The sequence below is a fragment of the Glycine soja genome, chromosome 2 (assembly GCF_004193775.1).
Source record: "Glycine soja cultivar W05 chromosome 2, ASM419377v2, whole genome shotgun sequence".
Taxonomy (NCBI): domain Eukaryota; kingdom Viridiplantae; phylum Streptophyta; class Magnoliopsida; order Fabales; family Fabaceae; genus Glycine; species Glycine soja.
The window spans coordinates 39,994,814-40,010,253 of NC_041003.1; the positions used below are offsets into that span (position 1 = coordinate 39,994,814).

The following is a 15,440-nucleotide window of genomic DNA, read 5'->3' on the forward strand; positions in this document are numbered from 1 at the left end:
TGCATTGATTGGTTGTGTTGGTTGAAGGTCCTTACAAACGTTTCAGAAATAACTATTTACACTGGAAAATCTAAACTAACTTAATCTAAATTGTGTTTATCCATGTTCATACATGACTTCTTCATTTTCAATTGATTTGACTAGTTTATTCGTGTTTCAACTAAGAAACCATGCAACACACACCCATGTTCCAATTTTTCAAGAACCATCTCCTAGATCATGGGATCTCCACGTTCACAACTGATTTCATCCAAATTCCCATGATTTTAGCCTCAATTCTAACTCTAATGCACTTATCTTTTAAGCTTCCTCATTGGCCAAATTGTCTTCTACAACAGTCAAATCTTATTGCTTATCCGAAAAACAAAAAATCCCTTTTTCAGCTAAGTTTCCATCTCGATTCATTCAGCTATTTGAAAATATTTCAACTGATAACAATCTCTTTTATTCTAATTGTAATTTTAAATATATGTATACTATATGGTAAATAAAAAATTCTAGATTAAGAATGATAGTGGAAAGGCAAAATAAATGTCGTTCATGAGTAAAGAGGTGGGTGTAACATACAAAGAGAAAGATGATAAAATAGTAAAGAGAGTGGTGAATATGGAGGACAAGGATCAAAGTGAAGTTATAAGGGTAGAAAGGAAATGTATCAATGAAAGTGTTATCTTACAATTTGAAGGGCTTCAGAGTGGTGTCAAATGAAGATCAATTCAAAACAATGTGTTAAAAGAGGATGTGCAACTTTTGTGTATCCAAGAGACCATGAGGGAAGAGGTGCCTTCTCATGTGAGTCAATAAATTTAGGGAGATAACCTTTCTCAAAGTTTATCACTCTCAACTATAAATTCGGCGTGTGGTATACTATGCTTGTGGAATAAAGAATTCTTTGAAGTTTCAAATTATTTTGTTGGTCAAGGCTATGTTGGTTTCGAGGGTGTGTGGAAGGAAAGAGGGTGTTGGTTACCATAGTAAACGTGTACATCCTGTATGATATTCATAAAAAAAGTGTGGAAGGAGTTGAGAAAGAAAAGGGAATCTAGTAACACTAATATTTGGTGTGTACTAGGTGACTTTAATAGTGTTAAGATGCATTGGGAAAGAGTTGGGTTATCTAGGGAAGGTGTGGGAAGGCGGGAAAGAGAGGAATTCAATATTTTTGTGAGTGATATGGAGCTTGAAGACATTGCTATAGTGGGTAGAAGATTCACATGGTATAGACCGAATGAGAGGGCTAAAAGTAAAACTAATCGGGTCCTTTTACCTAGGGAGTGGCTTAACACTTGGCTGAAAAACAAGCAACATATTCTTAATAGGAGGATCTTAGGTCATTGTGCAGTCTTGTTGAAGGATGATTCCATTGATTGGGGGCCAAAACCTTTCAAAACCCTTGATTGTTGGCTAGAAGATAGGAGGTTTGGTGCATTTGTCAAAGAAACTTGGGGGGTGGAGATCCAAGGTTACGGTGCATATGTCCTAAAAGAAAAACTAAAATTGTTGAAGTTGAAGGCGTGGAATAAAAATCAATTTGGTAATATCCAAAAGAGACAAAAGCTCATTGAGGAGGAGATGAATTGTCTTGATAAGAAGGAGGAAGAGGACAAGTTTTGGACAAGTTGGCTGATGATGAAAAGGCTAAGCGCATTGAACTACAAGAGAAACTATGGGTGGTTATGGTAAGTAATGAATCTTTATTAAGACAAAAGTCAAGAGATAAGTGGTTGTTGGAGGGAGATAACTGTACAAATTATTTCCATAGGGCGATAAATTGGAGGAGAAAGAAATATTCGTTGAAGGGGTTAAGGGTGAAGGAACCAGTGGGAGTTAAAGAAAAGGTGAAGAGATTTTTCTGTGAGAAATATAGTGAGGACATGTAAGAGAGACCAAAGCTTGATGATGTGGACTTCAAAGGGATTTCACAAGAAGATAACTATTTTCTTGTGGTTATATTTCATTAGGAGGAAATTAAGGAGGCGATTTAGGATTGTGGTAATTTGAAAACTCCCAAATCAGATGGATATAATTTCAAATTCATCAAGACTTTTTTGGATATCTTGAAAGTAGATGCTTCCTGATTCTTGGTGGAGTTCTATGAGCATGGTGTGCTTCCTAGAAGGTCAAACTCCTCATTCATCTCTCTCATTCCAAAGGTAGAGAATTTGTTGCACTTAAGGGAGTTTAGACCGATTTCTATAGTGGGGGTAATGTACAAGATCCCAGCTAAAAGATTAGCTAAATTATTGCCTAAGATTATTGATGAGAGGAAAAACACATTCCTTAGAGGGAGATTTTTGCTACATAGTGCCCTTGTAGCAAATGAGGTAATAGAAGAAGTTAAAAGAAAGAATAGTACATGCTTGATTTTTAAAGTAGATTGTGAGAAGGCCTATGACTCGGTGAATTGGGAGTTTCTAGTTTATATGTTGAGGAGGTTGGGGTTTTGTCATAAATGGGTGATGTGGATTAGAGAATGTCTAGCTACAAGCTTTGTCTCAAGTCTTGTAAATGGTAGTCCAACTAGTGAAGTGAAGTTAGAGAAGGATCTTAGACAAGGAGATCCTTTAGCCCAATTTCTCACTACTATTAAGGCCATGGGCTAAGTGGACTTATGAGGAAAACGGTGGAGAAAAAGTTTTACAAAGGAGTACTTGTGGGGGATGATGAAGTGGAGGTAAATCTATTGCAATATATGGATGATACCATTTTCTTAGGTGAGACAAGCTTGAGTAATGTGTAAACTATTAAATGCCTTATGAGAAGCTTTAAACTAGTGTCGAGCCTAAAAGTAAATTTTTTTAAACGAAAATTCGGTGCTATTGGGGTGGAGAAGAAAGTGGTGGAGAGATATGCAGAAATTTTGAATTGTAGAAGGCTCTCTATCCTTTTCATTTACCTAGGGATTCTTATTGGTGCAAATCCGAGGAGAGAAGAAACTTGGAAGAGGGTGATCAATAAATTTGAAAAGAAATTAGCACTTTGGAAGCACAAATCCCTCTCTTTTAGTGGAAGAGTTTGCCCCATTAATTCGGTATTGACTTCTTTACCTCTTTTTTTCTTGTGGTTTTTAGAATGTCTTCTTGTGTATCTAAAAATTGAGAGAATACAAAGAACTTTTCTTTGGGGTGGGAATGCTGAATTGGAGAAGATTTCTTGGGTGAGTTGGAAGAAGGTTTGTAGTCCAAAAAATCTTAGAGGAGTAAGGGTAAAAGATTTATGTTTGTTTAATGAAGCTCTTTTGGCTAAATGGAGGTGAAATATTTTCCACCAAAATGATATCCTTGGAGTAAAATCTTGATGTCTAAATAAGGAGGATGGAGGAACCTTGTGGAGAGTGAGGATCGGAGGGTAGACTTAATTTGGTGAATAAATGTAACTTAGGTTTGTGGGGGGAATAGTGTTTTTAAATGGTTTAAGGCTTTGGTTGATAGAAAGTTAGGGGATGGAGAAAAAATTCCTTTTGGTTTGATGTTTGGTGTGGTAAAGAGTGATTGGCATTGGCATTTCCAAGACAATTCCAAAATTCTGAACAAAAGAATCAATTGATTTGCAATATGTGGAAGTGGGAAGGTGGTCGGTGGGTTTGGGATCGTAAATGGCATAGGGAATGATTTGAGTGGGAACTTCCGGGGGTGACTACCTTGAATGATATGCTAAACAATGTGAGGTTAAGGTTCGGTAAGGAGGATTCATTGACATGGTTGACTAAACCGTCGGGTGCATTCTCAGTTTCTTCAGCTTATTTGGCTCTTCATAACATTTTGAGGGATATAGCTCTCCTCAACATGTGTTGGAGGCGGTATGGAAAAACTCAAGGCTCCATCAAAGACTAAGTTCATGATTTGGAGAATGAATCTCAATAGATTACCTACTTTGGATAAATAATTGCGCATTAGAAATTGTTTGGAGGTGGGAAATCAAGGTATGTGTTTATTTTGTGGACAAATAGCTGAAACAATACAACTTGTATTTTTTGCTTGTCCTCTAGTTGAGAAAATCTAGAAGGTGTGTTCTTCGTGGGTGCTGCAGGTGGAGTCCTAAAGCAAGAGAGGTGCGTTCCATTTGGGATATATCTTTGTAACCTTTTAATGGTGGGGACAAATATGTAATTGTTGGGCTTTGAAGGTTTTATTGGGTGTATATGCTTTTCTCATTCAGGCTCAGATTACATAATTTATTTATGTTCATAAATATTTGTAACCTACTGCTGAATCGAGATTGTACTCTGAAGCTAGGTGCTTCTTGTACCTAGAATTGTTCTTTTACTTATAAATATATATTATTTTTTGCTGATTAAAAAAAATTAAGGATCACTTTCAAAAAAAAAAAAGTAAGTAAAGGATTACAATAATTATATTTACTATTACTTAAGTCTCTGAAAGTATTAAAATTTGATTGTCACTCTAGTCCTCGTTAAAAGATTTATAATAAAGTTAACACCTATGCTTATGTGACACGTTATTTTTTTATGTGAAAGTTGACAATGCACAATGTGAATGAGATGTGAGTGAAACATGACAATTCAATACATATTGACATTTAATGACATATACATGATAGTTCAACTAGGATCAAAATGACAAGACCAAAATATAATAAATGATGGTAGGTTATCACTAGTCACTATATTTCTTTATCCTTTGTAATTCACAAATAAAAATTATTGTTTGTCATTTTCATTAAATTACATATAGAAATGTGCATATTGAACTTGTTTTCCACTTTAGTCAACCTATCTAGTCTGGAATTGGAATGTTAAGACAAGTTTCTTGCTAAATCATGTCGTGATGGACTTTGGAGAAAAATTTTCCTCTATATTTATAATCTATAATTACTACTTGTTATTTCCTTTGTACTCTACAATAACAATATAGTTACTAAAAAATGATGCAAAGTGTATTAGCTCTAATATCACATCAATGGTGACATTTCCAGTTATCATTTCTCAACAAATGAGAATGCTGCAGAAAATGGCTAAGGTTTATGTTATATATGTACATTGCTGCATTTGTTTTTGCTATTACATTGTCACATCGACACAAACCTTTTTTTTTTTAAACAGCATTGACACAAACTATTTAGCATGTATTCTGTCAATGTAATCTCACTGACCTAATCCTTGATATCCATATTATAATGTTAGTTACTTTGTGATGCTCTTATATTAAGTATGATTTTGACTTGTGGTTACATGTAAAAAAAACAAATTACTATACGTCAGCCATCACCCTCCATCAAGTGTTTGAGCATGTTGAAAATTAACATTTCACTTATGATGTGACATCAAAATTGAAAACCAAATTTCTTGGCAACTCTATCGATTCTTGTTGGAAGGTAATTCTAAATGGCTTTGGATTAAATTCTTGTTAGTGATGGCTTTTTCATAATTATCTTTGTTGACCCTATTATTGCTTTTGAAAGAAATAATCCTTGAACTACTTGCAAAATCATCCTTGATTTTCTTCTAGCAATTAGGTCTCCTTTTGAAGTCTTGTCATTGCAAATGTTTACTTAAGTGAATCAACACTGATAAATGTCCCAAATTTTTTAAACTTCTAAGGAATATTATCCTTTTCAGTTTTGATACATGATCTAGTAATGTAACAAACAGAGGGAATATACTAAAAGCTTTCTTCTTGTTTTTGCATGTATACATTGCACAATGTTTAATATAAACCTTATCTTGAGAAAACTCTTGATATGTGCAAAGGAGATATAGATAAGCTAAAGGTAGAAAGATTATGATCGTAGAGTTTCCCCTCCAAATCAAATCAATTAAAATAAAATATTATGATTATATTGTAGACTAGCTCCTTTATATTTATCTCATCTAATCTCCTCAAGATAGACTTTTTCTGATAAGTGACATTACCAAAATTATCCTTAAAACTTGCAAGAGTATCCTTTTGGTGCCCTTACTAATACTTTCTACATTGAAACAATGTCCAACAAACATGGATAAGCATGAAACAATGATTGACTTAATCAATTAGTTTGTATCAAAACATTAGAAAAATCGATGTTGTAAAAACACTTTCTACATTGATTTTGGCCAAAATCAATATGGTAAGCACACTCAACATTGGTTTTTTCAAAAACCGATGTTGTATTTGACTTTCAACATTGATTTTTTCAAAATTAATATAGAAAACGTTTCAGAATACACAATTTTTGTCACATTTTTACATTCGGTTTTACCAAAAATCGATGTTGTATTTGACTTTCAACATTGATTTTTTCAAAACCGATATATAAAGCGTTTCAGAATACACAATTTTGGTCATATTTTTATATTGATTTCAACCAAAACCGATATAGATAATGATTTTCAACATTGATTTTAAACTGATGTTAAAAATATATACTTTCAATGACAACCATTTCAACATCAATTCAAACTCCTCTAGAACCGATACTAAAGCTTGTTTTTTTGTAGTAGTGAATAGAAAATAAATGTTGATTTATCATGAAAAAAAATTAAAATAAAAGTGTGCATAAGAAAGTAAAGTGTGTGAATAAAAAGGTGCAGGAAATTAAAAGAGTAAAAAAACTTGAAAACAAAATTGAGACGGGAAGAAGATAAAAGATTAGAAAAAAGTGTAACAAAGGTAAAAGAAAGCGATAAAGTTATTCTATGAATGCAATAAAATACTGGAATTGAAATGGTTGACAACATTGTAGTAACATGTCGATTGGTGGAGATCACATGAACATAAAAAGATGTGTGAATGTTTACAAGTTATAACCCTTATTACATATAATGCAAACTAGTATTTATAAACAAGATTCTTAACTACCCATAACGACTAATAATTTCTCTTAAATCTTTATCGTCAAAGTCATTAATTTTAATCGTTATCTTTAATCTCCATTATTGAGGACTATCTCCCCTTGATATTTTAAATTTTCAATTTCCCAATATTGTGACATAAATATAAAACATTATTTTAATACTTAATCGAAATAATGTGGGCATTAACACTTTTTTTAATTACATCATAAATTTTATTATATTTATATTTTATTATCTTTCTTTTTTTTTCTCTAAATGTTGGATAATATTGGGTGTCCAGGGAGCATTTTTCAAAACAAAAATGATGTATGCAAAGTTAAGAAGATTATATCAAAACAGAACCAAATTCTCAACACCAATGGCACATGAGAAGAAAAGCTACACCCTCACGCGCACATGCTAAAGCAATCAAAGCATGTCTCCTGTTTTTACGGTCTTACGCCTTTCGCTCCTTCCTCGGAAGTTGGATTGTACGGGTTGATTATATCTTATCCGTTTTTTTTTTCACATTTGTCTCTTAACCAAACGAAATTTCAGAAACTACTCCATCATCATTCCCCCGGATTCAAGGTCATTGTGATAATCATATTGCATGATATATGTGCTTGTATAGTCAATGCGCAAAATCTCCTCAGTCCGTGTCTGTTTGTTTGTATGGGATATTAATATCATTTCAAATGATTAAATATATCATTTCAAGATATTGTAGTGACAAAATTTTAGTATCTAGATGATTCTCCATAGTTTCAAATTAGTTTTTTTTCTCTTCTAGAGTATAGCTATCATTTAAAAGAGATGAGAGACAATTATATTTGAGTTAAATAGTATTATTATGAACAATAAAAAAATTTCTTTAAATATTTGACACAATTAGATGCTTAGGATTCCAAAATAATAGTTAAACTAAAAAATTTCACTTTGTGAACCTCTGTCAATATTAGCCTTAAATGGACTTTAACTATGATATTATTATAATATTATAAAATTAAAATTTAAAGGAAATAAAGAGGTAGTATTTTTTTTTACTGCCAGTATTTGCTACCTGACTTGAATAAAGTATAACTAGTTGAACCAATGACATTTGTTTATACAAATTCTTTATAACACTTGTATGATACTAATTTTTATTTTTATTTTTTTTCATCACACCATCTCTTATATTTTTCATTTCTCTCGCTCCTTTTTATCACTCATAATTAATTAAAAAAAATTATAGAAATTTATTGTATAAAAATATATTCTCTTAATTGAACGTACGGCCAAAGAAAGGGATAAGAAAACACACTGTTCTAGACTTACATGTTAAGCAATCTAACCATCTACAAACCCATGTATAGTTAAATATTAGTGATGATTTATTTTGGACGGATGCACCATTTCATCACTACCACTCACGGCTCTTTTTAGTGCACTAGCTAATGTGTAATCCAGTTAAAAAACACAAGCTCAAGCACCTTTTGGAACCCACCAACGTACACTAATTTGGTCATATTCAATTACACGTGCAATTCAACCTTCATTATCACTCATCTCGTCATTTTCTTTCATAAATTCATATCCTGTTTTTGGTTGAGACTGAAATCATCACTATCGTTTCACCTTCAACGCTTTTATCTTTTCTAGCATGTTTTTAATTAGTGCAATTATTTTCTTGAAAGCAAATCAGTGAAACTAATTGAGTTTTCTAGCATCTTTTCGTGTTTTATCAACAAATTAGATCTGAGGCTGCATCCCACACCCTAGCGCAACAAACCGAACCCAACTTGCAAGAAACAACTCACAATAATTAAGTTTATTGTCCGAACTTATATGAGGCAACAACAATATGGGATATTGGGATTGGCCATATCTTCATTTCTTTCTCACCCGTGGACTTCATTCTTCTCCCCAATCTAGTATAAGTACAAAAGATAGAGATAGAAATAGATAATTAAGCATGGATTAAGTAATTAATACAAAAGTCACTTTTATTAATTAATATTAAAACAAATTAAATTAACTTCTATACAAGCATAAACAAAAAAAGTACTGAATTATATATACACACACAACAACTTTAGGTTGAAACTACACTTTCAAAACTAAATACCCCCACAAAGTACAAACAAATTATTGAAATCAACAATCAAACACCAAAATCAAGTGGCAAATTTGACTTGCATTACAATACTGTTGGTGATCATGCACAAGCACAAATGATATTACTTTTAGCCCACAAGCAACAAATAAGTGGGGCTGGTTCTTTGAGTGCAAGAGGACAAGCAAAAAAGAAAAATTATGCAAAAGGAAACAACGAATAAAGATAACTCAATGCTTTCCCTCCCCCCATCCTTTGAAAGAGAACTTTGCGAAAGAACATTAAATTAGGAATCGATCCCTTTTGGAAAGAGTCCCCTTTTCTTAACTCGCATGAGAAAGGAAGAAGGAAAGAAGTGATCAAGGAATATAATTTGCACCAAAAAAAAAAAATAATAAAGCACTCTAGGAATCCTGTTCAAATCATAGATGAAAAAGAATTAAATCTACTATATGAGTTCTCTCTTGAAAGAACATATTACCGTAGGGCATGTTTAAAAATTAATTTTATAATTCAAAAATAATATTCAAACACCCAAAATATTAATCTACACCGAGCTTTTATGATTTAGAAAATAAAGATATTGAATAATTAAATAAGTAAATCCTTATTTTATAGAGTTTGTCAAATCTTATTTAAGGTTTTAATATTTTTCTTGTTATGTCAACATATTTGTAGAATCCTATTTGTAAGAGGCCATATATATGTAGTCCAGCAATGAGCATCCTTACACTACAAGAAACTTCATATGGTCTAAAGACATCATTAGTTACAACAAACTATATATTAGTATTGATAAATTTTCAATGGCTACAATAAATCTCTTTTCTTTTTTTTCTATCTTGAAGGGACAAAAGCCAAAAAATCCACAATAATCTTGTCAAGATTGTGAGAAACCTATAAACCTTTAACTCTTTGAATAGCTTCTTCAGAATCTAAATGAACTTCCAAAGTCATAAAACCTCATTCCCTGGCCATGTTAATACCATGAAGAATGGCCCACAACTCCGATTAAGCAACTGAACACATTTTCAATCTACAGGCAAAAGCTCCTTGAAGCTTCCCCGTATAATCTCTTATAGCCCCTCTGTTACGAATCCAGAATTAGAGAACACATCAACAAAAGCAGAGCATGAGGGTAACATAGCGAAACAGGAGGTGCAGGTAGAAGTCAGGCCCAAAAGGAGAATTGTTAAGCCTTCTCACCTGAATGACTACGTCTGAGAAGTATCTTTGCATCAGTAGAGACCCCTTCGAATTAGGAATATTCTTGCTTTCATGTTGTTCACCTTTAGGGGAGACAACAATAACAAATTCTGTTATCCCAAATGTTCTAGAATGAATTTCTGTTAGAGGGAGGCTATATATATATATGTAAATAAACAAAGCAAGGAATAAGAAAAAATACATATATGTTTTCCAATTGGTCTCTTCTGTGTCTTCTTCCTCTTTCTGGAGGTTCTGGGCCTCTAATCCCAGTACACGGGTGCTCTAACATTGGTGCTCTCGTTGCATTCCACCATGTCTGAGTCCCACAATGGTGCTTCTCACACTCACCTTGATGATGTCAAACGCTTCGTGGCAAATTGTGTTGACTGCCAGGTCACCAAGTACGAAACTCAGAAGGTGGCTGGCCTCCTTTGCCCGTTACCGGTGCCGTCTCGACCCTGGGAGGACCTATCTTTAGATTTCATCATTGGGTTACCGGCGTATCAGGGACACACTACGATTCTTGTCATAGTGGATCGCTTTTCTAAAGGTGTTCATTTGGGTACCCTGCCGACGGCCCACACAGCTCACATGGTGGCCACCCTGTTCATCAACAATGTCGTGATGCTTCATGGAATCCCCAGGAGTCTCGTTTCTGACCGCGATCCTTTATTCGTAAGCAAGTTTTGGCGCGAATTGTTCAAAGCTAGTGGCACACAACTCAGAATGAGTTCAGCTTACCATTCACAGAGTGATGGCCAAACTGAAGCTCTGAACCGTGTCATTGAGCAATATTTACGCGCATTCGTCCATCGCCGGCCGGGATTATGGGGGAAACTCTTACCTTGGGTTGAATGGTCCCATAACAGCTCTTGGAACGCGAGTACTGGTAGCACACCTTATGAAATAACCTTCGGCAGAAAACCTTTCACTTTTCCGGCCTACATTACGGGATCATCCAATCTCGACGCCGTGGACCAGATGATGGTAGACCGTGATGAGACTTTTCAGCTCATTCGCAGGAAGCTCCTCAAGGCCCAGGCAACAATGAAGAAGCACGCAGACGTCCACCGTCGTGAGGTCACCTACAAGGAGGGTGATTGGGTCCTTTTGAAGCTCAAACCACATCGACAATCAACTGTGAAAGGGTCTCCAAACACTACTGGCAAGTTGACCAAGCGATTTTTTGGGCCTTTCCAGGTTCTGCAACGCATTGGTCCAGTTGCATACAAGCTGCAATTACAAGAGACCTCACAGATACATCCTGTGTTTCATTGCTCCATGATGAAGCCATTTCGCGGACCTCCTGATCAACTGCCCAAGCTAGAGTTACCTACAGATTCTGATGAAGACTCCTCAGTGGTGTTTCCATTGGCCATCCTCGATTACCGACGTGCCTCCCAGGATGCACCGTGGCAAGTACTTGTGCAATGGCGTGGTCTCTCTCCTGATGATACTTCGTGGGAGGATTGGCCGACCTTATGTAGCACGTACCACCTTGAGGACAAGGTGGTCTTTCAAGGGGTGAAGGATGTTACGAATCCAGAATCAGAGAACACATCAACAAAAGCAGAGCATGAGGGTAACATAGCGAAACAGGAGGTGCAGGTAGAAGTCAGGCCCAAAAGGAGAATTGTTAAGCCTTCTCACCTGAATGACTACGTCTGAGAAGTATCTTTGCATCAGTAGAGACCCCTTCGAATTAGGAATATCCTTGCTTTCATGTTGTTCACCTTTAGGGGAGACAACAATAACAAATTCTGTTATCCCAAATGTTCTAGAATGAATTTCTGTTAGAGGGAGGCTATATATATATATATATATATATATATATATATATATATATATATATATATATATATATATATATATATAAACAAAGCAAGGAATAAGAAAAAATACATATCTGTTTTCCAATTGGTCTCTTCTGTGTCCTCTTCCTCTTTCTAGAGGTTCTGGGCCTCTAATCCCAGTACACGGGTGCTCTAACACCCTCCACACGCAGCTTTGGGGCCATGGACAGTCCAAGCTCCACCAACATTCAGGCACACAAAACCAAGATTAGGTGGCCTCCAACGCAACATAGAGGCTTCCGTGTGATGGTGATTATAACCACCAGCTTTGTACAATTCGTCTCCAAGCTGCAAGTGATGCTTCAGATTGAGTAATCTACTTTTGACTTCATGATCACTCCAAAGGAGGTTTACAAAAATGAATGTGTTCCTCCTTTTCCAAATCAAGTCCAAGAGAATGACAAATCGCATGTGTCACTGAGAACATTGCTTGGAAGAAAAACTGATATTCTCAGTTATCCACTGCTCAATTGTACCTGCAAAAAAGAAAACGTTAGTTAATTTTGGAACTACTACCCTCCATATCCTCCTAACCTCCTCACAGTCTCGAAGACAATGCATCATTGGTTCTGGCTCCTTTTTAGACAATGGACACAAAAACTTCAAAGTCATCTTCCTACTACAGCGAGCAAGGTTTGTAGGAAGAGCCCCCCTTGCGATTTTCCACAATAAAATCTCCCCCATCTCATATCCTTTCCACCTCCATACCAGATTAAAGATAGGAATAATCTGTCTACCATCTAAATTAGCAATCATCCTGTAAGCTGATGGGATATCTAACACACCTTTATCGCTAGCTCTCCAAATCAACTCATCATCTTCCACATTTCCTTCACACCCAGTTACAAATTTATCCCAAACAGAAATTTGATACCTGAGCAAATATTAGAGTCATTTCTAGCTTTATTCACAACAAGAAACCCCAACTCCCCACAATTATATTTGGCTCTAATAACCTATACCCACAAAGCATCATTTTTAGAACAAAGCTCCCAAGCCACTTTCATCATAAAAGCATCATTAACATGACAAGCTTGTCGTAATCCCAAATCTCCAATCTCCTTTAACATATTCTTTCCCAACAAATCCAATGAGCCCTCCTTTCATCAGTTGTATCCCCCCATAAAAAACTTTTGCAGAGCTGATCCACCATGCACAAATCGATCTAGGCAAAAGAACAGTTTGCATAGTATATATAAGAAAAGAGCTCAAAACAGCTTTGAAAAGAGTGAGTCTACCCGGAAATGAAAGAATTTTAGTCTTCCAATTGCTAATTCTTCAACATAACCGTTACCATTATCATCATCATAATCCCTATCATCAACATTTGGTTCATCATCTACTTCTTTACTAAAATTTATTTCATACTGACATCATAATCCCTATCATCAACATTTGGTTCATCACCTATCAGCCACCAATCTTCTCATGCTACTGACATCAACACTACTTCTTTGCTGTCTAAGATTTTCTTGCAAAGCAACCTTTTACAGGAATAAAATCTAAAAATAAAAATAAAATTTGAGAAAGTTTGCTATCATAATTAGAAGAAAGAAGAAAAGTGATACGCTAAGATAATAAAAATCTTTTTATAACCTGGCCTTTTTGTCAACAACAGTAAAAGTAGATTCTCTTATTAATTAATCTTTAGAAATTCAATCCATTGATCCCTCTAAGAAAAATAAATTACAAGTAAAAAAAAAAACAGAAAAAAGAAAAGCAGCACCCTGCTGCATCTCTACAACTTCAATTAAATAAACCAAACAATGAACTTCTTATTAATGACCACCTTGAATCCAAATCGGGATTGCCTGCAGTTCGCAATATCACATTTTCATGTAGTCAGCAAACTATAATCATCTGATGAAGATTAGACCGTTCGTATTTTATCTCGTTAAATCATTTTCAAACACATATTTATTATCTGAGCCATACAATGCATGTTATTTTTTCAAACTCCTAACTTAAACGTTCGTTTGGCAACTCTGACTCCGAAACCCAAACCTCTCGTTCTCCAAGTCATACTCCACATAAAAATTCTGCTGCTGATAATTCCCCAATATCACAGCGGGTCCCACCGTCCCACCAGAACCCGCCACGTCATCAGACACAATCGTCAAGCACGCCACGTCACCTTTCCCCACCAGCGAGAAATAATTCGCCACCGGCAGCCTCATCTTCGCGCCACCCCTGAACTCAAACCTCAGCTCGGGAAACGACGCCGTTTCAGCACCACCCGCCAACACAAAACACGGACTCAACCCAAATTGCTTCTCAGCCTCCCTCGCGCGCGTGTAACTCACCTGCTTTGCAAACTCCTGCGCCACCAGATCGAAAATCGGTCTCTCCATGAACGTGAACGTTGACCCGGAGTCAACGATGAACCCACCATCGCCGTCGACGTTGGGCTCCAACAGCCTCCTCGGAACCCTCACGCGCTTTTCTCCTACTACGATCCTTTTAAGAGTGATGTAATAGTACGCGCCGAACGCGGGGTTTTTCTTCGTGGTAGGGTTTTTCAGAAACGGCGTGTAGCTGACGCCGTTGGTTTTTCCGTCGCGTGAGGAAGCGGTTTCCAAGACGAGGTTGCTGGTTATTGTTGCGGAATCGTCGAACTGGTGAGAGAGTAAGCAGTAAGAGAATCTCGTGAGGTTCATCTGCGACGGCAGCGACTCTTCTCCCCGACCGAACCCCGCGATTCCGGCCGGCTGGTAGACGGAGACGACGGAGCAGCCGAGGAGAAAATCGGAGTATTTTTTGGTGGGAAAGTTGAGATTTTCGGATAAGAGAAAACCCGCGGTGGAGCCGAGGCCGTACTGGACGGTGTAGGCAGGGCATGTTTGGGAACAATTATTAAAAGCAGCTTTGTCTTGCCTGCAGCAATGGGATTTAACGTCTGGGCCGAAGACCCAGGCGCATTTAGGGTTGGTGCAGCCAACGAACTTTGAAGAAGACGAGTTTTTAGGGATGAACTTTGGCGTGTTTGAGAAGGAGTTGCATTTGGAGCAGAGGTAGTGAGAGGAGCACGGGAGCCAGACGAGGGTGCTACCGGTGTCGAGAACAAAGGGGAAGGTTTGTGACGGGGTTCCGAATTCGAGGTCTATTGAGTAGCCTCCGTAGGTTTTGGGGTGAACTGGGGTTTCGAGTGACTTGTTTGGTTTGTGGTTTTTAAGGTGGTGGGCTCTTGTGATGGATGTTGAGACGGCGAGTTTGAGGGTGTGGAATGGGTGTGAACTTGAAGAGGGGTGGTTGGTGAATAAGGGAGAGAGATGGAGAGTGATGGTGTTGGGTGTGGATGAAGAGAAGGTAGTGATTATGATGGAGAGGAAAGAGAGGAGGGAGAAAAGAATGTGAGAAGAAGGCATTTTGGAAGGGGGAAAAGAAAAACAACTCAAAAGCATCTTCGAGCGTGAAGGTGAGATGGGTTTGACGAGTTCTTTCGGTTTTTGGTTGTTTATTTATGAAGGAAATGGAAGCTCCAGGAGCACCAAGAGGTAAGTAATATATA

At 36.5% G+C, this 15,440-nt stretch overlaps 1 protein-coding gene across 1 annotated transcript; it reads right to left on the bottom strand.

Annotated features, from left to right (window-relative positions):
• Positions 1-13,642: 13,642 nt before the first annotated feature.
• Positions 13,643-15,440, bottom strand: LOC114393923 (probable aspartyl protease At4g16563). Its single transcript, XM_028355431.1, has one exon. The coding sequence runs from the start codon at positions 15,331-15,333 to the stop codon at positions 13,897-13,899; it is 1,437 nt and encodes a 478-aa protein (XP_028211232.1). The 5' UTR covers positions 15,334-15,440; the 3' UTR covers positions 13,643-13,896.

Coding starts and splice junctions, on each gene's coding strand:
- LOC114393923 (XM_028355431.1), bottom strand. CDS start 15,333: ATGCTTTTGAGTTGTTTTTCTTTTCCCCCTTCCAAAATGCCTTCTTCT.